Genomic DNA, 24,023 nt, shown 5'->3' on the forward strand with positions numbered 1-24,023 from the left:
GTAGTCTAAAAGGTCAGTCCAGGGCAGTAAACCAACTCCAATATTATTTCAAAGCTAAGAACTGGTTATACTCACATCCTTTTTGTGAAGTAAGACAAAGGAAATAAACAAAGAAGACAGTACTTATAGAAAAAATCATTCCATTGTTTAATGTCTGTCAGCTACAAATTTGCATCCTGAAAATGTAAAAGTCCTAAAATGTTACTAATTAATCTTACACTTTTAGTAAGAAGTTTGAAACTGCAGCTATTACTGGTTTAGACTCTAACCACACTGGGGAAAACACACACACACACACACACACACACACAAAGAATCCCTGAGCATCACTATGTGAAAATTTCTAGCTAAAAGTAGAAAAAAATTGCTTTTGCACTCCATTTAAATAATGCACTTTAATCTTATTCTGTACCAAAAAGAAATGCTTTAAGATGTTTCAAACTAAAATGCAAAAATTGAGAGCAATTTTTAGTGAATATATTTAAACATTGCCATTTTCTCTTAGAAATATTTCTTAAAGGGAGCTTACAAAAAATACAAGGGCTTAGGTGTGCGGACCTGCGCATGGATGGTCTCAGCAGTGGGATTTTCCTGAACTTATCCGAAGAGCCACAGGAACACAGTTTTCCTTTTGCTAGCAAGGACCTCTGAAATTCCTTTCTCAAGCTCCCTGAGTAGGCTGTAGAAGTTTCATTTGATTTACTGACAAATATTATTTTAAGTCTTTCATTTTTAGCCATACACTAAAAAAAAATAAGATTTCAACATTACAGAGCCAGATGGGAATAAAGCGAGAAAAAGAAAACACAGAAGAAGAGAAATGATGTTTTTTTGCTAATTAGCTAATGCAAATAAACTAGCTCTATTTTCCTCTCTTGTAATGTTTTCCTGTGACAATAGCCCTTCTTCCACTTTTTTTTCCAGAAGGAAGATCTCATAAGGTACTTCTAGAGAGAACTGCTATTTGTTAGGCTTCACGCATAAAGCTGAGTGCAAGAGATGAGAAATGAAGGCTGCTCTCCTTGAGTGTGCAAGAATTAGAAAGCAGGAACTACTGAACACCAATACTGATACCTGCTTTTTTCTACTCGATTCTGAATTGGCTTTGAGAGGCCTTTGAGAATGATTTGTGGCAGGTGAGGCAGCGTCTCACAGAAGATCAGAATGCTTCTTGCTTCCCTATTTCCAGGACCAGAGCCTAACTGTGTAACTGCAAAAAGAAAACACATTTCCAGCACTGCAGCTTACTGTAAAGGATGGAAAATGACTCACCTAAAACACTTCACTCAATGGCTGGCACAGACAGGCATTCAAAAAGGACTAGCTATTATCATTGGTGAGATTATATCCTGGATTGTTCTGGTTGTTGTCTTGAACTACCCAATCATTGTAAATATGAAAAGAAAAGGGCATGGGATTAATCTCAGGCAGATCTTGAATCAAAACTTTCTAGGTGCAAAGCAAGGTCTCCTGCGGGGACCCGGAGGTGAACTGAGACACAGTCCCTACCCCAATCCAACAGTGTGGAGGCTTTTTAGATTTACTGGTTGTTTAAATTGGTAGCTGTGGAATTCTGAAGTCCTTTAATATAAAGGCCCTAGTCTGTTGTGAGAAGACAATGAGTGCCATAAACTCTGAGGTGGGAAAGCTGAGCAGAAGACTGTCAGTGGAGCTGTGGTTAAAAAAAAAAAAAAAAAAAAAAAAAGCCCAGTAACTTCACTGAATACCTAAATTGAATGAAACAGTTCAGATTTTGGCTAAATCAAGGATTGGGGGAGGAAGCATTTTTATTATCACAAAGTGATCACATTCATGTAATTTTCATTTTTTTCTATAATTATGGAAAGAGGAATAGGATGACCATTCGATAGATATGTGATAAGGAATTAATACATTTTTTTCACAACAATATCAAGAGAAAGTGAAGGGAACAATAAAATATACTTATACATAAAATATACTTAAATGTATTCAGAAGAAAATTTGTTGTTGGGAGTATCTGGTAGGTTTCCTGACTGTGCTCAGGAAAATGTTCTCATTCTAGGCCATTCTTATTACCATATGGCTTATCTTGGAAAGCATGGCACCTTGTAGGCACACAAGAAGTGGTGGCCAACTTCATAATCATACTGTGGTCTAGGTTGGCTTATTTTTAAATTTTCTACAACTTTATGAAAACAAAACCTCCTCTTTTCAATTTTATAAAGACATATTGAGCATGACTGCATGGAAAAGTATGAGAATTCCAACTGTAACAAACCAATACCTCCAAAGAACTCTAGTATCAGTGACATGAAATGCATTTGCTGCTTGAGACTTTGCAAAGTCTGGCTAGGGCCAGATTATTTAACCAAAGGAAGAATATGCAGGAAATAAAATGTGGGACTCCATAAATGTTACTAAAAGTGACTGTAAATCCCTCTTTAGTAAGCTTGGGCAGAGCAGTTGTTTAACAGTCAAGATTCTTCTACAACGAGTGGAGGACAAGTAAGAGATAACACAAATCAAAGTTTTTTGGGGGGAGTAAGGTATTATCGATACCCACTTATCAATACCCATTTAATAAGAGGCACTGAAACTAAAGAAATTTTCAAATAAGTCACAGGATATATTTCAGTGAACAGAAGAAACTCTATGCTTTTGCTAGCAAAATGTTTACTTCTACAGGTTACAATAACCCTTCTGGCTGTTTTTTGGGACACAGTTAGTACTTAATGTTCTACAATAAGGACAGAGATTATGTCATTGGTTATATTTTCTTTAGTGATAGTGTCATTCTCTTGCATTCAACTAATTTTTGGTCATATTCATTCCCAACTGGCAAAACAGTCTGGCTTATGTATTTCCCCACCTCAATTTATATATAATGACCACTGTTTGGTGGAGAACCAAGGGACAATGGGATACATGAAACATTTGACCATTAATGCAATAATAGCTACATATAATCATATATACAACCATGCAGCTGAAAAATATTAATCCCTAAACAAATTACATGTCATACAACTTCTTATCAGTTCATTACATGAAACCATTAAAATGCTTTCCAAATCATCAGTTAAAAAAAAGGCATTCCTTTTGGTTTGATGTAGCTGCAAGAAACTGGCACAAGGATTTGCCCAACACTTTCCAGTGACTTCCAACATTAAATTGGCAGTTATTATTTCCTAGGTTTCCAGCACTCTGTTTTCACCAGATAACTGTGTGAGGTATCCCTTTGTCATGACTAGGTAGCACTTGGAAATCGGCTCTTTCCACACGGGTTGGGTTCTCAACAGTAGTCACCTCTGCCTTTATTACTCTTTAGGAGCTGTTGGGTTCCCCTCAAAGCCCTACAGCGACTTCCTTTGTGTTGGTTCTTCACAGTGGTTTGCTTTTGACCCAGCTAATCTCCAGTGTCACCAACATTAAGCAGTATTATTAGGCGACTTAGAGTTTCAGTGAAAAGATAACATCTATATTGATGCATTTCAATATTATAACACCATGGCAACTCCATGGAGTGCATACCACCTGAACATCAGCCTTGCCTGACATCCTGCTGATAAAGGATACAGAGAAATGATAGACTGTGCCCTAAACACTGGAAAGCAGGGAGATAAATTCACTCTTTTCAAAATTTAGAAATGACCTAATCCAGCACAGCAGTACTATAGACATGAATGCAGGGAATGAGAGGACTTTACAAATGTCATCAAGAGCAAAGTTTCATCTCTTCTTCCCAGTCCCATTCTTTACTTAAACCACGATGCCTCTAATTGACTTTGATATAACTGCTTTGAGCCAGAATCTGCAGGCTGCCATTCCAAGTAGAAGGGTGGGGAGGGCAAAGAAGGTAGAAAATCCAGAAAGCTAACAAACAGTGAGAAATTGGTGGGATTCTTTCTCTTTTATCTGACATTGTGTCTGCTGAAAAGAAGAAAAAACCAAGAGTGTGGAACTTGCTAGATAAGAACCTAAACATCCTTTAGGTTGCCAACATGAGCATCATTCTTTTTGTTGCCAGGGTCCTATTTACATTAAGTATCCTCTACCTTCGAAAACAATCCCATACATCATGCAGACTCCAAAGGCAATGTTTGTGCTGCCTTCCTAAAGTTGCTTAAGGGAAAAGCAGTTTCTGTTGCCCTAGATAGGCAGCACTTCAGGCTGCAGTTTTAGAAATTAAATGTTCAAGGCCTTCGGCGTTTCCAGTTCTATTTGGAAAAGGACGCAGACCTGGCATTTGGAAAGCATTTGCTCTCCGTTAAACTTACTGAACCTTGACAAACCAGAGGGGCCAAGAATTAGTCTGCCACTGGCCAAGGCTGGGCTTTCCAAACCCGATAAGGACAGTGAAAACAATAACACTGCCATTTATAATCTTCAACGGGACCCTGTCACTTTTAACCCAAAAGGGCTTCGGAATCTGAAAAGATCCTCAAGATTTGTTTTATAAGAAAAGAAGAAAATGTTTGACCAGAATTTTTCTTTTCCTGTTTCTTGCCCAGAATTGCCCTGTTAGCCACAGAACAAAATGTGAATGTCTCCATCTCACCTTGAATCTACGTTGGGGGACATTTTACAGAGGTGACATTGAAGGACAGGAGACTGAATGGTCATTAGATCAGAAGTGTTCTGTTGGCCAAATGTCAAGTCTCTGTTCTAACCCTCTAAATTGTTAACATAATGAGGTTAATACCAGCCCAGTCCCTTTGGCCTGGACAGCCTCTAACCTCCATTAGTAGTACAAACAACAAAATTTAGAAAAGTAGTGATTTTCCCATTATTTGGTCCTAGGTACAACTAGAGAGATGATATACCAAACATCTGATCTACTGTAATAATGAATGCCATCAGCTGTTTTTGTATGATTCTGTAGGAACAGACAGCGGGATGCAGTTCATTGGAAATAGCAGAATTCCTCACTGTAGCCCCATGATTTGACGATTAATCCACAAGGCCCACATTGGAAGACAAGTCAAGTCACATATCAAATCCTTGATATGTATAGCATTAAGTACAGCCATAAGAATAGCTCTTTAAGTGAATAAGAATCCATTATACAACTTGCAAGACAATGTAAGCAAGTATGAATCTCAACTATCAGCAGGGAATGAAGGCAGGCTAATGAACGAAGTGAAAGTCAGACAGCCCCTAACGCAGTGAAGCCATTTCCATTTCTAACAAGAATTAAAGCTGCACGAGAATTTGTGAAGCTTGGGGATTTCACACATTGCCTCTCTCTTGTATATTTCAAGATGGGAGACAAAGTAGAGAATACAGCCAAAAGCAAATAGATGAAAAAAGAAAAAAAAGAAGTGGACAATCACCCCCTAAATACCAGAGCTTCCTAGTACAGCAATCACCTGGGTAAATTCTACCTCGGAGACTGCATTCTTTGAGCGAGATGGCCAACCCCATGTACCCTACCGCCCACAAATAACATCCTTGGAGTGGAAATTGCTGCTGTATACATTTTACTCTCCTAAGAGTGCTTCATTTTTTCCAAACTTTTTCTTTCCTCCATGTGGTTGCCCAGATCAGCTCATGTGCTTATTGGCATGTTATGAAACATGGAAACAATTAGAGACCACATTCTAGGGCACGAGAATTACTCGCTGTAGAATCAATGAACTACGCAGAACTTGAGAAGATTTGGCAATAAATATGGAAACTGTGAAATAAAACCCACCAACAGTATCTCATATCACACAGAACATTCTACAACAATTTAGAATTGATCTGTGCGTTTCAGGCAGCAGTCATACAATGCTTTCAAAATCTCCAGTGCTCAGCTTTATTTCTTTATAACCCTAATGAAATGCATATTAAATATTTAACTTAAACTTTTCTCTTTGGGTTTGATAACTGAATGTATACACCATGCAAACAGTCTTCTAAGTTGGGGATTCTTTCAAGGTCACATTTATGGTACAGGGATGACATTAACATCAAAGAACTCAAGAGTTCAAATGTCTAAACTGAGTCCTGACTCACACTTCAGACTAGTAAATGTCAGTCATTAAAATGCTAATGATGGTCAGTTTCCTTAAGAACAGACCAGTGATAGTGAACCTAGAAGCTTTTTGTCTCAGTGAGCTGTTCTAACTCAGCGGAAGATTAACAGCACTGCTGATAAACCTCCAGCCTGAATGACAATGTAAGCATGAACCATGCCCAGGCAAAGCAGCAAGCTTGAAAACAGAACATGGTTCTAAGGGGGGATCCCCTGGCATCATAAAATAAATAAGAAAGGGGGTGGAAATGCAAACCAAACCAAAAGCAATTATTACCACATATACCCCATGTCTACATGACCCACGATTTTCATATTTCATGGCTTTAAGACATGGTTACAGTGAAAGTAGCAGTCAGAATGTTCCATTTAGGTCTAACTGCGGACTGATGAACAAGGTCCCTGGGCCAGGAGATTCTGTCCTAGGGGAAAGCAAGTACCAAAGAATCCCACGGTCTGAACTGCAGTCTCCTCTTAACAACAACAACAAAATGCATGGATGTATTGCACTGGGAACAGTAGGTAGAATTAGCCACATGAACAGACACTGTGAGGTTGGTCAGGATTCACTGTCTCCTACAGATAAGCAAATCTGTTTTATTTTGGAAGAAAAATTGAAGCATTTGGAGGCCAGCTTTAGGTGCAACTGAACTTGTAAAGTCTCCTACCTCTTCATCAATACATAATAGTCATTGAGCCACCCTGACACATCTCTTGACTGAGTTAATATGTACAACAATCCTTCCAAGTGATCTCCAAAGGAGAGGTGATGAGGGGTCAAGTTGTCTTAAAATTAGAATGGCCTGGAGTTGGGGGCTGATATTGGACATATATTGGACAAAAAAGTTTCCCTACCTGTACCCATGTCATGTAGCTGCACTTCTGTGATAGTCGTGTCTCCATGCAGTCTGGTGTAATATCATGGTATCTTCCCTTTTCTTAACTATTCCTAACCCCAAATTTATAATCAACATGTATTTTCATGCACTTCTTAATTCATAGACACACTTTTTCTATATATAATAGGGATGAATATTATTTCAAGAACCTGAGCCTTAATCTAAACAGCGCAATTTCAAGTTTCATCCCTTGGAGAGGTGATGGAGAGGTGATTTGTTGAAATTACCCAGACCCCTTCCTTTATGGGGGAGACTACAGGCCATTCCTAAGCAGACATTCCTAAGTAGAACTAGGCTAGTTCAGCTGTCTGCTTTGAAGTTGGCTGCTGGGAATTGAGAATTCACTGAATCCCAGGTCAGCCCACAGAACCCACATAGTTCCCAAAGTATAGAGCTATATATTTCAGTAACAAGTAACCACTATTTATAACACTGTTTTTATAGCGAAATTCAACCCAAGTTTTTGTTTAAGAATTCAAGAATGCCTTCCCCTTTCTTCCTGCTATTCCAAGTGAAAGAGCAACCAGACATGGGAAGGGTGAGGTGGGAGGATGTGAGGAAGAAGATGGAAGAGCTGATGAGATAATTTAAGGCTTCAGGGCTTTTTAAATCCTTGTATGACATTTGGTCATTTATTCCCAATCTACACTGGGGATCAAAAGGGTTTGGGGGCTGGAGGATTAGTTTCATTTATATTTTTATACTGATGATCATTGAGATGCCTCAACTGTCCATTGGCTTATGTAGGTCATCACAAGTTTGGGAATAGGCTGAAGCAACAGATTAAAAATCACAAGACAGCCTTTTAATTGGCCTCCTTAGGCCATTTAACAAAGGAGAAAGCTAACTTGCAAGAGCAAAGAGTAATTAATGAAGGGAGCAAACAAAGGTTCGTTTAGTAACTTCCCAATAAGTTCTTCTGTCTAAGGGGTAGGAGGGAGGTAGCCTGCAACAGAAAGATAAACTGTAGGTATTTAAGTCACAATGCCTTCCGCCAAGAACTGCTCATTACCATCCGATGTTGCAGTGGCAGTGGGGCCAGTTAGAACTAACTTTATTATTAGAAGCAATTAGGGAGAAAAGGGGTAGCATTTCATTTGGTTATTTCAAAACAAGTTTCTGTGCACAGTTTAATGAAGGCCTGCAGTGTCAAGATAAAATGTGTGTTTTACTGAAAACAGCTTTTGCAAATGACTGCTTGCTACCAGCTGGTATCTCCAGGCAGAGCAGACTGGGTAGGCTGGATTTACATGCATGCCATAATATAATAGTTCAGCTGTCTCAGCTTCACATAAGTGTTACCAGGCAGTATGGCCTGATGGTGAAGGATGTGTGTTCTGGAGCCAGACGGTCTGTCTTCAGTTCCTATCTTTGACCTTGGTAGATGAATGACCTTGGGTGACCTTCTGTAATTTTCTGGGCTTTAGTTTACTCACGTGTAAAGTGGAGATCTGCGCAGTGTTTATATCATAAGGTCTTTGGGAAATTAATGTGTTAGATGTTAGAAATCACTGTTATATCCCAAAGATCATTAGCATGGGGGATTTAAATTAAACAAGCTGCTTACTATATAGGGACTACCCTGAGTTCAAGTCAATAATGGATTCATGGGGGCCACTGCCGGCAGTGCCAGTATCCCATATGGCTGCCGGTTCCAGATCTGGCTGCTCCATTTCCGATCCAGCTCTCTGCTATGACCTGGGAAAGCAGTAGAAAATGGCCCAGACGCTTTGGCCCCTGTGTGGGAGACCCAGAAGAAGCTCCTGGTTCCTGGCTTTGGAGCTCCAGCAGGCCATTGTGGCAATTTGGGGAGCGAGCCAGTGGACGGAAGACCTCTCTCTCTCTCTCTCTGCTTTTCAAATAAATAAATAAAACTTTTCAAAAAATAATGGATTCATTTCCATCCTTTCATTGCAGTTTACATGTGAAGTATGGCATCAATGTTTGTTTTCAGAGTCTTAGACTTTTTTTTTACCTAAATCCATTTCAGACAACAGTTGAACATTTGTGTAGAATTCAGGTGTTTTGGAAAGATGGTTGCTATTTAGATTTGCTAAACCAGCTGTATGCCACACCTGATTTCCCATCTGTTACCTTTAACACTTGAGACTTTTTAATATTTTCCTTCATCTGAGCTTTTCCTGTAAGTTTTCTTATAGCCTTTAATGATTCCCTAATATATGCCTAAGGGCTAAGAGAAAGTACCATGTGTTCAGCATGGAAGAGTATTTCAAGAATCTCATCTATCACAATAAATGGGGAATTGGACTTTGGCTTCCTTCTACACATCCTTTTTGAATCCACTGTGACCAGAGTGAAGCAGACCTCTCACCTGTGGTTTTAGACTCCATCCTGAATGTCCTCACTCTTCAGTGAGAACATGTGTGTCTGCAGTGATTTGATTTTCCAGAGACCCTTCATTAAATCATGAAGGTTAAAGACTGATTTTCATCAGATGGCTCTAATATTTGCATATGCACTGAAGAATGTGCTTTTCAAATCAACAGTATTTAACAAATGTGCCATAAAATACACTACTGGGAATATATGTGGTGAACGGAACTCATTTCTAGGATCTTAAAAAGCAATAGCCCTGTTATTAAAAATCTATTCATTTTAGAAAATTCTAAATTAGCAAAATACCTCCTACATATTTATGTTTTCTCAGCCATTTAGGGAACCACATCATTTTTCTGGTTTCCCTGACTTAATTTACACCACTTTGCATAATTTAAATAAGGACCTCTTTCACAGGATTTTAGATCTTATACTGCACATTGTAAGAAAGGAAAAATTGAAAACCTAGGAAGTACATAATGATTGGACTCCTCAATGTCTCGGAGTTCTTGTTCTATGTGAGTTTGGGAAAGAAGTTAAAACTAATGTTTGTTTTCTCTAAGCCAGCTATTTCCTTGAATATAATTTTTTTCCTTTTAGCAATCACATACATTTGCACTGTGGGTGATTTTTCTTCTTGAAAAGATCCCAGAAAGTTTTAAAGAATGGTTTAATCATAATTTTTGATATCCAGTCAACATTATTGTCTCTCAGAAACTTAAACCTCAGAAAAAGTTGGATCCTGAACAAAATAAAAGCATAACATAAGGACTCCTACAGGGAAGATTTAAGAGGGTAGATATTTAATCTTACCCTGGATCTTTCTTCTAGTTTTGTCATCATGACAACAGTGGCACTCCGTTGCTCCCATATCATTCTCCAAAAGTCCCCAAACGTTTCGGGGAGAGATCCCTGGGTTGCAATATAGGCATTTTGCTTCCTATAACCATCTATGTAGTTGGCATTCACATAGTCGCTTCCTGGGATGCCTGTAAAACAAGGAGTGTTATTTAATTGGCTGAACATACCATCAGAGGAAAAACCTCAGTAGATGACCTAATGGCGATGTATTATTGTTCCACACTATGCTGGAGGAGTCACAATAATTGAATTTCAGCTTTTGAATAAGATTTAAAACAATATCATGTTTAAAAGAACACAATTTTCAAGGAATAAGGTCTTTATAATATGACAAAGTGGATTAATAAAATAGAAAAATACAGCAGTTAGTCCATAGAGTGCCTTTTCTCTTAGAGACTGTCTGCTTTCTCTGTTGCATCAGCAAAAAAAAAAAAAAAAAAAAAAAAAAAAAAAAAAAAAAAAAAAATTCACAAAGGAATATAAAGAATATGGTCACATTATTCTGTATATTCTTCCTCATTCCCAGACAAAAGCTAAACAAAAGAATATCTGAGTCTGAAAATGCAATAGAGTGTAGACTGTGTCACGACAGTGAAAAACCCTTTGCAGGTTTAGCAAAGAGGAAATTCACATATACACTCATTGAATCCTCACAGCAACTCTATGATCATCCTTCATCAAAGAGGAAACTGAAGAGCACACATAAAATGTGGCTTGGACTGGTGTTATGGAGCAGTGTTTTAAGCCACTGCCTGAGACACTGGCATCTCATATGAGCACTGATTCAAGACCCAGCTGTTCCACTTCCATTTCCAGCTCCTGGTAATGTCACTAGGAAAGCAGCAGAAGATGGCTAGCACTTGGGCCACTGCCACTCAGAGACCTGGATGGAACTCCAGGCTCCTGCTGTGGCCTGGTCTAGCACTGGCCCTTGTGAGCATTTGGGGAGTGAACCAATGGACTGAAGATCTTTCTCTATCTCTCCCTCTCTCTCTGAAAGTTTGCTTTTCAAGTAAATAATTGAATCTATCTATGTAAAATAAAAACTTGGCCATGTTGCTCCAACTGATAGAGTCAGGTTTAATCACAGTCAACCTCTCTGATTTATTCCTTCTCATTTAAACCCACAGGGCTGCTGGAAGTAGTACATGAAATTCTGTAGGATTATGAAAATTGCCTCATAATTAATGGTTTCACTTCTACTTTTGTTCCCTTCAGTCTGTATCTAGCATAGGAGCAATTTGAAAAAACATAGTTCAGAAACTATAACACCTTCAAATACAACAACGGTTTCACACTTCCAAAAAAAAAAAAAAAAAATCCAAGCTCTCAACATTGCCCAGAAAGCCCAGAAAGCTCTGCACTTCTCCACGCTCATTCTACTCACCTCCTTGCCCTCAACAGTGATCTGCTTTAGCTCAGAGAAGACACTGCTCTCCTAGTTGCGCTCCATCCACATCCTAGAACACATCTCTATTGCCTTCTCTCCATAAAACACTGTTAACATCTCAGAAGGCCTGTAGTTAAGTACCCTGGGACCTCGGAACTCCTTTGACAACTCTTTATACTACTTGTTATCAGATGAAATCATGTAAATGCTAAATTGCTAATGGCCTGTTTCCACCACTGGACCATGTGTCTTTATTCACCTTTGCTATCCTTGGTGAAAAAAGTAGTTTGCCTCAGTTCCAATATTTAATAAGTGTCAGAGCTGTAATGTAATGTATATATTTTGATTTACATTTTTCCTTCAGAACAATGCATTCTTATAACTTTTTATTTATATAAGGTGAACATATTTCAGGTATTTCTTATATGCAAATTTAGGAGTACAGTGATACTTCCCACCCAACCTTCCCTCCTCCTTCTGTTTTTATTCTTTTAATCAGAACAATACATTTAGCAGGATATAGGTCAATCTAAACTTCCAAGGACAGTGGGAAAAATGATTAAGGAAATAAAAGCTCTTCCATATGAGAAAGGAATGCATATTACAGCCCAGGATAGGATAAGGTAGTAGTTGGGGATAAGAGATGTGAGTTATCTGAAGAGAGGGTTAGATTTATATTATTGAGATCAAAGTTTTTCAATTCTGAAGGATGTAACTACAGAGGGATGAATTTCACCTTCAATACAATAAAAAACTTCCAAATAGTCAGAGTCAAAAAGAAAACAGGTTTCCTTGGAAGGTAATGAGTTGCCTATCCCTGGAGGGGAACAAGCACTTCACAAGGATATTAGTGTGCTACTGGAGTTAGTGCTAAAACCTGTGCATAGTCCCTTCTAGCCTTGGGAAAATATGAGTCCTGGAATTATGGAAAAACATTTTTTTCTTTGTAATGGAACATATGTTCCCAAGCTCAAATTGTTATATTTCACTGATTGCCACTTGCAATTACTTTGACTGCTTTTCTCATTTGAGTTGTAAAACTGATCCTCTCAAGGAAAGTAATGAAAGTCAGATGGAAACTAATCTGCTCTGAGATGAACACACAGATATGGAATACCACCAGCGTTAGCTGAAAAGCCTTTTGAGCAAAAACTGAAATGCACGGTTGGTTGTAACATTATTCATCTATTACAGCTACTCAAGAAGCAGTTGGGGTTCTGGCAGCCCTTTGTTGATGAAGATCCTTTTCCACCCTGATACCAAATTACTGTAGATTCAAAGGGCACTTTAAATAAAATCTTTATGTTACAGCTACTATGAAGCACACTCATCTTACACATTCACAAGATCTGGTTCTGGGTCAAGTATGAACCCAAATTACAACACAGGAAAAGCCCATTCTCACCATTTTAATTTAGCAGTTAACAACATTAAAGAATTGATAAAAAGGATTCTGGCTAAGTGCCTCACTCAGCTGCCAACATATCGAAAACTTTCTTTCCCAGCAAAATTTAGAATGGAGAAATCTGTAGTAATTGATTCAGAAAACGTATCAGGTGGGTGTTGTGACATGCCCCCTTTTATCAAGGGTAACAAACATGTCTGGACAATGCACTGAGAACTTGTGGGAGATACACATGAATACCATTACTAAAGAAAGGGAATCAGACCCATCCAAGCCTCTTTGTGTGAAATTTTCAGCTATAATGTAACTATTGTATTTTTAACATACTTCTCAAGTTTTAACAATGGATATTTTGAGTGGGGGATGGGGCTGTCACTGATACTAGTTGCACTTCCAAGGGACAAGGAGACAAAAATTCTGTCTGAAGTCCACTGGGCACCCAGGATCAATGCTGTATCACTAAACAGTTAAGAATGTAGGGCATGATATTTGGAACATAAGAAAATTAGAAACAGAACCTTAATGTCTACTAATTATTAGGCTAATGTTTATATAGTGAATATAATGATGAGGTTCCCTTTCTATTTTGATGCATGTCTGTATGGATATACTATCTAGAATGGAAGCCTCCTTGTGGCTCTGATGGAAACACATGTCTGCAACTTGTCCCTCAGATCCTCAGCAACATGGAGACGTGACAGGTTGCCACATTCTCTCGAGGTCTGCAATCTATTGATTCCTGTATCCATCCAACTTGTCATAACGAACTGCAGAAGTATGAATGCAAGGGTGACTTGTCCTTCTACAAATATTAGCCCCAGATTGGAATCCAAAGTTAAACAGCAGTCTATTTTAAGTGGAAGAAACCCCAGTCTTCAGTGGAGACACATTTAGAAAGATTTTTCAACCAACCCTGTAAGACACACAACACGCTAGTTTTCTGAATGCTTTCGTGCCATGGAATGTTTCTTCAGTAACTCTTAATTAGAAGGCTTCTGCAGGAAGGGTGTATCTATAAAATCCTTTCACGTTTTAGGAAGGATCTTCTGCAAATAATGCTTATTTGTTTATTTAATTTTTAATTCTGTGCCTTATCCAAAAAACGACTTGCATCTGCTAATGCAACACTAATCAGATTGCACTACTGATCCAAGCAAAGTGTGTAAGAATTAACTGAATTCCTCTGGGGCTATTATGGATACAAATCTAACTTAAAATGTAGTAATAAAAGAACGTAGAATTCCTATGAATAAATTTATTGCTTTTATTTCTTGCAGTCAAAGAGAAGTTTTATAATAGGAGTTCTTGCTTTGGGTTTTCTGTTTGTGGTAGGGGAAGGAATTATTAACATAAGAGGTGTTTGACTAAGATGTTTGCCTTCTGCTACCCATAGTCCAAATTTTAGAACACGCTGGTCTTTCTATAAGACATGTTTCCTGGGGTTAGTTGGTTTTACTGGTGAAAAAGTATAGCTTGATGTAAGACCTGCTCTTTCCTGGGAGCTCATGGATTTACCACATTTGTAAAAGTGCGTAGGTTTTCATGCTTTCTTATGTATTATTTCATGTGCATTATCCAATTAATAGCACTCATGCAAACAGTCCAACACCATAAATAATCAATACACTAATTTTTCACATGAGAAACCCGAGGCTAGATCCACTTATTTCTTGTGTTATACCAATATGATCCATTCCTGGGTCATAGTGTATTTCATCCATTAATGGTCTGTTCTTTATTGTGGCAGTTTAAAATATTCTTTACAGGCCGGTGCCGCGGCTCACTAGGTTAATCCTCCGCCTTGCGGCGCCGGCACACCGGTTCTAGTCCCGGTTGGGGCGCCGGATTCTTTCCCGGTTGCCCCTCTTCCAGGCCAGCTCTCTGCTGTGGCCAGGGAGTGCAGTGGAGGATGGCCCAGGTGCTTGGGCCCTGCACCCCATGGGAGACCAGGAGAAGTACCTGGCTCCTGCCATCAGATGAGCGCGGTGCGCCGGCCGCGGTGGCCATTGGAGGGTGAACCAACGGCAGAGGAAGACCTTTCTGTCTCTCTCACTGTCCACTCTGCCTGTCAAAAAAAATATTCTTTACATATTTATAGGTGGTCTTTGTGCTTAAACCTGGAGCTATAAACTCAGGCCTTTTAAACTAAAAGAGATTGTGATGAAGTGAATGGCTGGGAATGCTGAGATTCCGTGCTCTTCATGTACAACAGGCCCTAGCAAACAGCAACTAGAACAAAATTAGGCAAGTTTCAGGCTCTGATTTGCTGGAAATTGCTAGTTACATTTTTCAGCTGATAAATTAGCCTGGGCATGGACTTTGGACTCAGTTATCTGCAAAACCCTAGAAATTATATCAGGACTTCACAACACAAGAACAATGCCTTTTCTTCACATAAGAGTAAAAGGGACAGGGCTTCATCACATTGCTTCTGCATGTGTTTGAGTACAAAGAGGAGAGGGGAATCCTTGGAAAGATACAGCTACTATCTTTGTTCATGATGAATAATTAATACATCAAACCTTGAAAGTGATGTTGCAATGTCTGAGCTGTTTTGTCATAGCAAGGTTAACATAAGGTGTGTTCTGTTAATTTGAGAACTAATGGGGTCATGTGGCTTTCTTAAAAATAACAAAAACAGAGAACACTCAAGTTGCTATGGATTAGATTTTTTTGGTCAGAAAGTAACATGATTTAAAAAGAAAGATTTCTCTTGTTGAATGGGATGAGTTTGTGATTAACAAATTGTAATAATGTGTGTACCTGATGTCCAGTGAAACAGCAGGATCCAAAATAGTACATGGATTATTTTATCCAAGTAAAATTAAGGAATCTTAAGAGAATACTTGCACTTTTGTGTCACATCAAACTGTAGAAAGTCATGTGTGCAATTTTAAAGTCTTGGAAAAATACTAATAAGCATTTACCAAAAATAGAAAGAAAGTACCCAGGTGCTGGGACCTGACTTGGGTTGCTGGTAGTCTTCTCTTTGACATTTGGCAAGTTGTTCAACTTGTCCAGATCTCGGATTATTTATCTGCTAAACAAGGCACACCAGACAAACGGACTCCCTGGAGACCTCTACAGTTCTAAAATAAGATGTCTTTCTGTGCCGTTCTTAACCCTCCTGGACTGGGAAGTCTCTGCAAAGTTATTTTAAGATAGATGCTGGTGTTTCTGAGATGAGGGGGGAACACATTCTGATACTCTCTCACTGATTCCTATTGCTTCTATCTCTGATGAGATTTTTTTGAGACAGTGACTGGAATCTGGTGGGGTAAAAAAGTAAACAAAATGAAAACCAGGAGGGCTTGGTGGTGCCAGGCTAGGAGGTGGTCTGTTCAGAGCCAGACGCTCTCCCTGGAGCTCAGGAGTGGAGCATGAGAAGAGGCAGCCTTGGAGGAAGCGCAGAATCCCCTTCGTGGCTCCCACAGACAGCTGCACTGCATTAGATGGCCATGGGCATGCAGATGAGTGGTTTACCCTGTTCTAACATACACAGTGCCTTCAAAACCCAGATACTTTCATTTCCTTTTGGTTCTAACAAATCCTTAATGAAATGATGCTCCTCTCAACAACAAATCTGGTTTTCGGTAAACCAGTTTATTCCCTGCCATATAACAGCCGTATTCAGAACCCAACAGAGCCAAAATGTCACCTCTTATTTAATAAATAATGTCCTCTTCTCTACTCCAATACAGCAAAACACTGAACCATCACAAAATGCTGTTTCAGACCTAGTTTCTAATTTTTACATCCCAATATGCAGAAAAAAAGGTTGACTTTGGTGATACCAGCAAAATTAGAAAATAGAAAACATTTAATAGCAACTTATGATTAAATTCATTTAATGCCAAAGGACACAGGCCTTCTTTGCCCTTCTCTTATACCAAAGCAGCCACCATTGCTACATCAGAAATGGCAAAATGAATGATTTTTCTTTGCAACACAACAGAGAAAAAATTTTTCCTTGCAAATTCATATTGTATTATCTGCCATGGCATCACCTGATATAGTGGCAGCTTAGCAAATGTTTCTATAAAATGCATGGTATTTTCTTTCTTTCTTTTTTTTTTTTTAAGGAGAAGCATGCCTTGCTCTGTGGGTATTGTAACTCCCTTTATGAACTAATGGAAGAATGGTTAACATTTCGAGTGTGTGCACTCAGCCTACACCAGCTTGTTTTCCCATGTCCCCTCTGTTTCATTTTCTACACCTCTGTACTGCTGAGGAGGCTGGGCTTCCAGAAAGACAAAGGGAGGGAGGTGCGCAATTGAACCATCTTTGAATACACTGCAAGACCAGCTACAGGTGTTGGGGGTGTTACCAGCATCTGTGACAGAGAGGACGTCAATTTTACTTAGAGAGGATTTTACCCTAAATTAAAGCATACTTTGGGCTACTGTGGTACATCTTTTCAACCACATCAGACTGCCTTGGTGCAATTAGCTTATATTAATAAGAATACAGTTATTCTAGGGCTTTATCAAGCAACAAAGTAGTCAGAATCAAGCACAGAATAAGACTATAGGAACTGTGCCTGTAAGAAATATTCAAATCTTCACTCCCTTCAACACTAATAGATGAACCCCCATCATCAACACCTGTGAGGGTTGAATGAGTCAATGCATTTGAAATTTCTAAAAAGCCACATGACTACTGGTTGTTATTATGACTGATGTGATAAGCAGAAATGAAATAAGCCCACACATTCCTAATTAATCTATTGATGGGAAGCAATTCCAAAAGTTAAAAATATCTTTCCACCTTCTGTATTCAAAAACAAATAGCAGAGCAGACAAAATTAATTATTTTACATCTTTCCAGTCATCTACAACCTGTGCCTTGAATTCTAACAGAGCCATACTACAGATGACATTGTATGTTTCTTTATAACCTGAATAATGAAGCAATGACTCATTTGAGTAATCTGCATAGATGTACAATAAAAATGGGAAAAATCCTAATAACTAAAGACATTATAGGTAAAAATAAACTCATTACCTGAACTTTCTAATTTATTATTTGATTAGCTTCTTGTCAACAGGAGTAAAGAAAAGAAAAACAATACAAACACTCCTTAAAAATGCTTTTTCTTTTTTATGAATAAGAAACATCAGCAGGTATAGATTAAGGTAGAAGTTAGGGAATAACAGATCCCCACAACAATTGCATGGCTGTGTACATGAAACAGATCCATGAAAACACTTCTCATTAGACAGTTTTTACAAAGAGTGAAGACAGTTTTTACCCTGTGGAACTGTTCCAAGTTTCCAAGGCTAAGTACCATATAGCTTATTATTTAAGACAAATTAATATATAAAAATGTCCAGGGAGGATGCTTGGCATAGTGGTTATGTAACCACTTGGGACACTTTCAGCCCATAATGAATGCCTGGTTCAAGCCCTGCCTACACTACTTTCAATTCAGCTTCCTGCTAATGTGTACCCTGGCAGGCAACAGAAGTGATGGTTCAAGTTCTTAGTTCCCTACCATTCATAGAGACCAGAGTTGAGTTTCAGGCTCCTGGCTTCAGCATGGCTCTTTGCTGGCATTTGTGGAGTGAACTAGCACATGGAAGATCTCTCTCCATGTGCCACTGTCTCTGTTTTTCAGATAAAAGGAAATTTAAAAAAAAAATAAAATTTTTTTCTATCTCCTGCTCTTCAACAGTAGAAATGCTTATATTTTGAGAAGAACTGAAATAAAGGATTACATTTCACACAATTAACTTGAAAAATGAAAAACTGAATGCTGAAGGAATTCCATGGCTGAGAAAGAACTTCTAATATCAATCCCATTCACAATAGCTACCAAAAAAAATCAATACTTTCAAATACACTTAACCAAGGACATGAAAGATCTCTATGATGAAGATTACAAAACATAAAAAAAGAAATATAGAAAGACACAAAAATGGAAAAGTCTTCCATGTTCATAGATTCAAAGAATTAGCATCATCAAAGTTTCCATACTACCAAAAGCAATTTACAGATTCAATGCAATCCCAATCAAAATACCAATGACATTCTTCTTGAACTAAAAAAAAAATGATGCCAGAATTTATATGGAAACACAAGAGATCCTGACTAGCCAAAGCAATTTTATACAACAAAAACAAAGCTGGAGGCATCACAATACCAGATTTCAAGACATACTATAAGGCAGTTATAATCAAAACAGCTTAGTTCTTGCACCAAAATAGACACGTAGGCCAATGGAACAGAATAGGAACCCCAGAAATCAATCCAAGCATCTGTAACAAACTAATCTTTGACAAAGGGGCTAAAGTCAATCCCTGGACAAAGTCTCTTCAATAAATGGTTCTGGGAAAACTAGATCTCTGCATGCAGAAGTATGAAACAAGAACCTATTTTATACCTTATATAAAAATCATCTCAAAATGGATCAACAAATCTATGACCCGATAACATTAAATTACTAAAGGAGAACGTTGGGGAAACTCTGCAAGACATTGACATAGGCAAAGGCTTACTAGAAATGACCTGAGAAGCACAGGCAACCAAAGCCAAAACAGACAAATGGGATTATATCAAGCTGATAAGCTTGTGCACTGCAAAGGAAATATACAGCAAAGTAAAGAGACAATGGTCAGAATGGGAGAAAATATTTGCAAACTATGAAACTGATAAAGGATTAATATCCAGGATCTTGAAAGAGCTCAAGAAACTAAACAGCAGCAAAACAAAACAAAACAAAAAACAGTTAAGAAATGGGCCAAGGACTTGAACAGGCAAGTTTAAGTTCAAAGTTCAAAAGAGAAAATTGAAATGGCCAACAGACACATGAAAAGATGCTCAGGATCACTAGTCATCAGGTAAATGTAAATCAAAACCACAATGAGGTTTCACCTCACCCCAGTTAGAATGGCTCTCATACAGAAATCAACAAATAAATGCTGGTGAGAATGTGAGGAAAAAGGTACCCTAATCCACTGGTGGTGGGAATATAAACTTGTACAGTCATTGTGGAAGACAGCATGGTGATACCTCAAAAAAGGTGAAAATAGCTATACCATTTGGACCCAGGAATTCCACTACTGGGAATTCACTAAAGGGAAATGAAATCAGGATATTAAGAGTTATCTGTAACCCTCATGTTCACTGCAGTTCAATTCACAATAGCTAAGATATGGAATCAACCTGGCTATTCATCAATTGGAGACTAGATAAAGAAATTATAGTATAATAAAGCACGGAATACTGCTCAGACATAATAAAGAACGAAGTCTTGTCTTTTGCAACAAAATGGATGCAACTAGAAAACATTATATATAGTGAAATGAACCAGTTCTCAAAAAACAAATACCGTATGTTTTCCCTGATATGTGGTAACCAATAGAGTACCAAAAAGTAATGTACAGGAGTGAAATTGACATTTTGAAATTCAATGATTATTTATAGCACTTGTCTCTACTATTGAGGAACAATCTTTTTTTAAAAAATTTTTCTTCTTACTATTTGCTGAACTCTTAGTGTAGGGTCAGTCTTATGAGTCTAAAGTAAACTGAAAGTAGATCTTTATAAAAATTAAGAGGGGGAATAAGAGAAGGAGGAGGGTAGGATGCGATGTATCTATGTTCTTAAATCTGTATATACGGGGCCGGCGCCATGGCTCACTTGGTTAATCCTCCTCCTGCAGCGCCTGGCATCCTATATGGGTGCCAGGTTCTAGTCCCGGTTGCTCCTCTTCCAGTCCAGCTCTCTGCTGTGGCCTGGGAGGGCAGTGGAGAATGGCCCAAATGCCTGGGCCCCTGCACCCTCATGGGAGACAGACCAGGAAGAAACACCTGACTCCTGGCTTTAGATTGGTGCAGTGCCGGCCGCAGCAGCCATTTGGGGAGTGAACCAACGGAGGGAAGACCTTTCTCTCTCTTTCTCTCACTGCCTGTAACTCTACCTGTCAAATAAATTAAAAAAAAAAATCTGTATATATGAAATAATGTGACATTTGTATACCTTAAATAAAATAAAAATTAAAAAATAAAGGAACATATTTCAGCCAAAATCAATGACTGATGTGAGCAATGTAGAAAATGAACTCAACCAATGTATGTGATTGATTAAAAACTATATAATTATAACAAAGCTACTTCGGTATTTTAAGTAGGATTTCAAAGCAAACTAAAACAACAGGTGGCCATAAACCATTCCCTGGTGACTGGGAGACAAAAAGGATCACTCTCACTGAACTGATGTGGGAAACTATCAGAGGACTTCTTCACTGGAGAAAATAATTCTAATACTTTGATATGGAACAGATATTGAAACTTGATAGGGAATACTTATAGTCACTATAATTACCTTTCTATTAGAAAATGTTGGGTAGATTGTATTACCTTATTTTATTTGGGGTCATTTCATTAGTTTTGTTTCTATTTATTGGAAATACATCAGGTCACTATATATAGGTTGAAAAAGCAGTAAGAGATACTTTACAATCAAGCTTAAAGTGTGAAATTGGTGACTATGTTAGCAAGTGCTGACAGCTGTTTTTAATGAGTTGGTATAGACTTTAGACTTTACCCACTGAACTCTGCAAGTTCACTACTCAAATAGTGGGCACTATTGTAATGACAAATGGTGAACCTACACAGTATAGGAACATCTGTAGCTTCTTGTCTTGATTTATTTTTAAATTAGATTCATCTTAGGGGAAGTGACTCTGAGCTGCTTACTCATTTTTAAGGTGCTAAATTGCCCATTGTACAAATAATCAAGTTGTTGTAACACCATCTATATTATTTATATTTAGATTTTTAACTGCTCCTATTATGCAAATCAAACAACAGATGATATATTTTTAATTTCCATTAAAAAGAACACATTCTTTCCCCTGTTGAAATCTATAATGATATTATAGGTCTGATTTCCATTTATCAAGCACCAATATGTTCTTCTGCTTCACAGAGTACTCTGAATGTATGCAGTTTTGCTTTTGGAGATTAATTTTTCCATAGATCATATGCAAAAGGAATTCCATCACAGGATAAAAGAATCCATCTGCAGTGGTAGTGCTTATAAAGTTTGTGACACCAATGACAATTTTAACAGTTCCTTGAATTTATTAAACATTTTCTTGTTGCCAGCCCTTATAACGGCTGTGTATGTTAATTCATTTAAACCTCCCAGTGATTCTAGGATGTAAGCACAATTAATAATCCTAGAAACAAAGGCACAGTGACTTACCCCAGCAAGCTCAACAGAAGCAGTAAGAGCCTAGGATGCTTTAACAGGAAAGCAGCACACAGGCCCTTGTAAGAAGGTTCCCACTGAAGAAACTAAATGAATAAAGTTAAATATGTGCCCCTCACATAACAGAAAATAAAACAGACTGCTATGGTCTGAATGTGTCCTCCAAAATTCAAATGCTGAAACGTCATCTCCTGTCGTCGTGACAGTACTGCGAGGTGGGGCCGTTAGGAAGTCACTGATGGGATTGAGGTCATTACAAAGGAGAGTAAGGGATTGGGTTCTCCCCTTTGCCGACATTTCCACCATGTGAGGAAGCAGCAGTTCTCTCCATTTGCTACCACCATGGCAACAGGCACAATTTTGAAAGCCAAGTGACCAGGCTCTTACCAGACACTGAAGCAAACAGAACCTTAAACTTGGACTTTCCAGTCTCCCCGTCTGTGAGATATCCATCACCTAGTCTTTGGTATTTTATTCCAGCAGTTCAAATAGACTAAGACTCACAATAGGGCCGGCACCGTGGCTCACTAGGCTAATCCTCCGCCTGTGGCACTGGCACCCCAGGTTCTAGTCCCGGTTGGGGCGCCAGATTCTGTCCTGGTTGCTCCTCTTCCAGTCCAGCTCTCTGCTGTGGCCCGGGAGGGCAACAGAGTATGGCCCAAGTGCTTGGGCCCCTGCACCCACATGAGAGATCGGGAGGAAGCACCCCGCTCCTGGCTTTGGATTGGCGCAGCGTCGGCCTAGTGGTCATTGGGGAGTGAACCAACTGAAGGAAGACCTTTCTCTCTGTCTCTCTCTCACTGTCTATAACTTTCTCTCTCTCTCTCACTGTCTAACTCTGCCTGTCAAAAAAAAAAAAAAAAAAAAAAGAGGTCTATTCCTTGTGCAAAGAAAAGGGGCATTTACCCTATGAGGCCTCATGAGGAGAGTATAGCTATATGCAGAATTTGCATGAACCTTGTGGTTTATGTGTACGGTTTGTTTTGGACATTTGACACCACAGGAGGTTTTACCAGAACGGTTTAATTATGTGGTACAAACATTGATGTATATATTATATATATAATATATATTTAAAAAAGACAATATATTTTACTACTCTTAAAAATCAGAATTGTAGACTTTTGTTAAAGAATTCATGCAACACACTATGGATTGTTCTTGGACTTTTCCTACTCTGATAAAGCAATTTATACCTGTTTTGGTGACAGAGTTATACACACCAGTCAATAATCCTATTTATAATAAACTCTCTGGCTTAAATGTGTGTGTGTGTGTGTGTGTTTCTCTGGTTTTCTTGAAGGAGCTAATCCTTTAATGTCCAAGACTTAATATTTGTTTGCCTATTCATATTAGCTTTTGATCTCAGTATTTAGAATCAACGCTCAGAATTTTTGATGTGGCAGAAAGGATCTTAAACATTCATTTTATGAGGAAACAGAATAAAAAATAGTAAGTCAGGGTTCCTGTACTGGAGAACAGACTTTCAAAGCATTGTGTATTCATGAACTATCCTAAATGAGTGTGCAAATACAGTTCATAGGTGCCTTTCTTTCCAAGTATGGTTTAAAATGTTCATCAACTGCATCGAAAGATCCAGCTCTTCCCAAGTTATTGTTAACTGCATTAAGTGTCCCAAACTTACAGAGTTGCTTCAACTGTGACTTAGTGTAGTCTCTGGTCTGCTTATTGTGTTTTTCCCAATATATCTAAACAAGTAATATTAAACATGGGTGGGCATTTGACTAAGTGGTGAAGACTACAGTTACAACACCTATATTCCTTATCACAGTGTCGGAGTTTTTTACCCAGTTCTCCTCTTGACTATAGCTTCCTGCTAATGCAGAGGCGACAGAGATAGATCAAATGATTGGGTTCCTACAACTCATGTGGGAGACCTGGGTTGAGAGGCTG

The 24,023-nt window shown here is 38.4% G+C and overlaps 1 protein-coding gene across 10 annotated transcripts in view; it reads right to left on the minus strand.

Moving 5' to 3' along the window:
• The window catches only part of PTPRD (protein tyrosine phosphatase receptor type D), a 1,630,925-nt gene that overhangs the window by 52,417 nt on the left and 1,554,485 nt on the right, over positions 1–24,023 (minus strand). For all 10 annotated transcript variants that reach the window (XM_070051957.1, XM_070051959.1, XM_070051976.1 and 7 more), the window contains one exon: positions 10,051–10,226. In XM_070051957.1, coding sequence (XP_069908058.1) covers positions 10,051–10,226 — 176 coding nt within the window. The remainder of the gene's footprint in view (positions 1–10,050; positions 10,227–24,023) is intronic.

Source organism: Oryctolagus cuniculus, chromosome 1 (genome assembly GCF_964237555.1).
Source record: "Oryctolagus cuniculus chromosome 1, mOryCun1.1, whole genome shotgun sequence".
Taxonomy (NCBI): Eukaryota; Metazoa; Chordata; class Mammalia; order Lagomorpha; family Leporidae; genus Oryctolagus; species Oryctolagus cuniculus.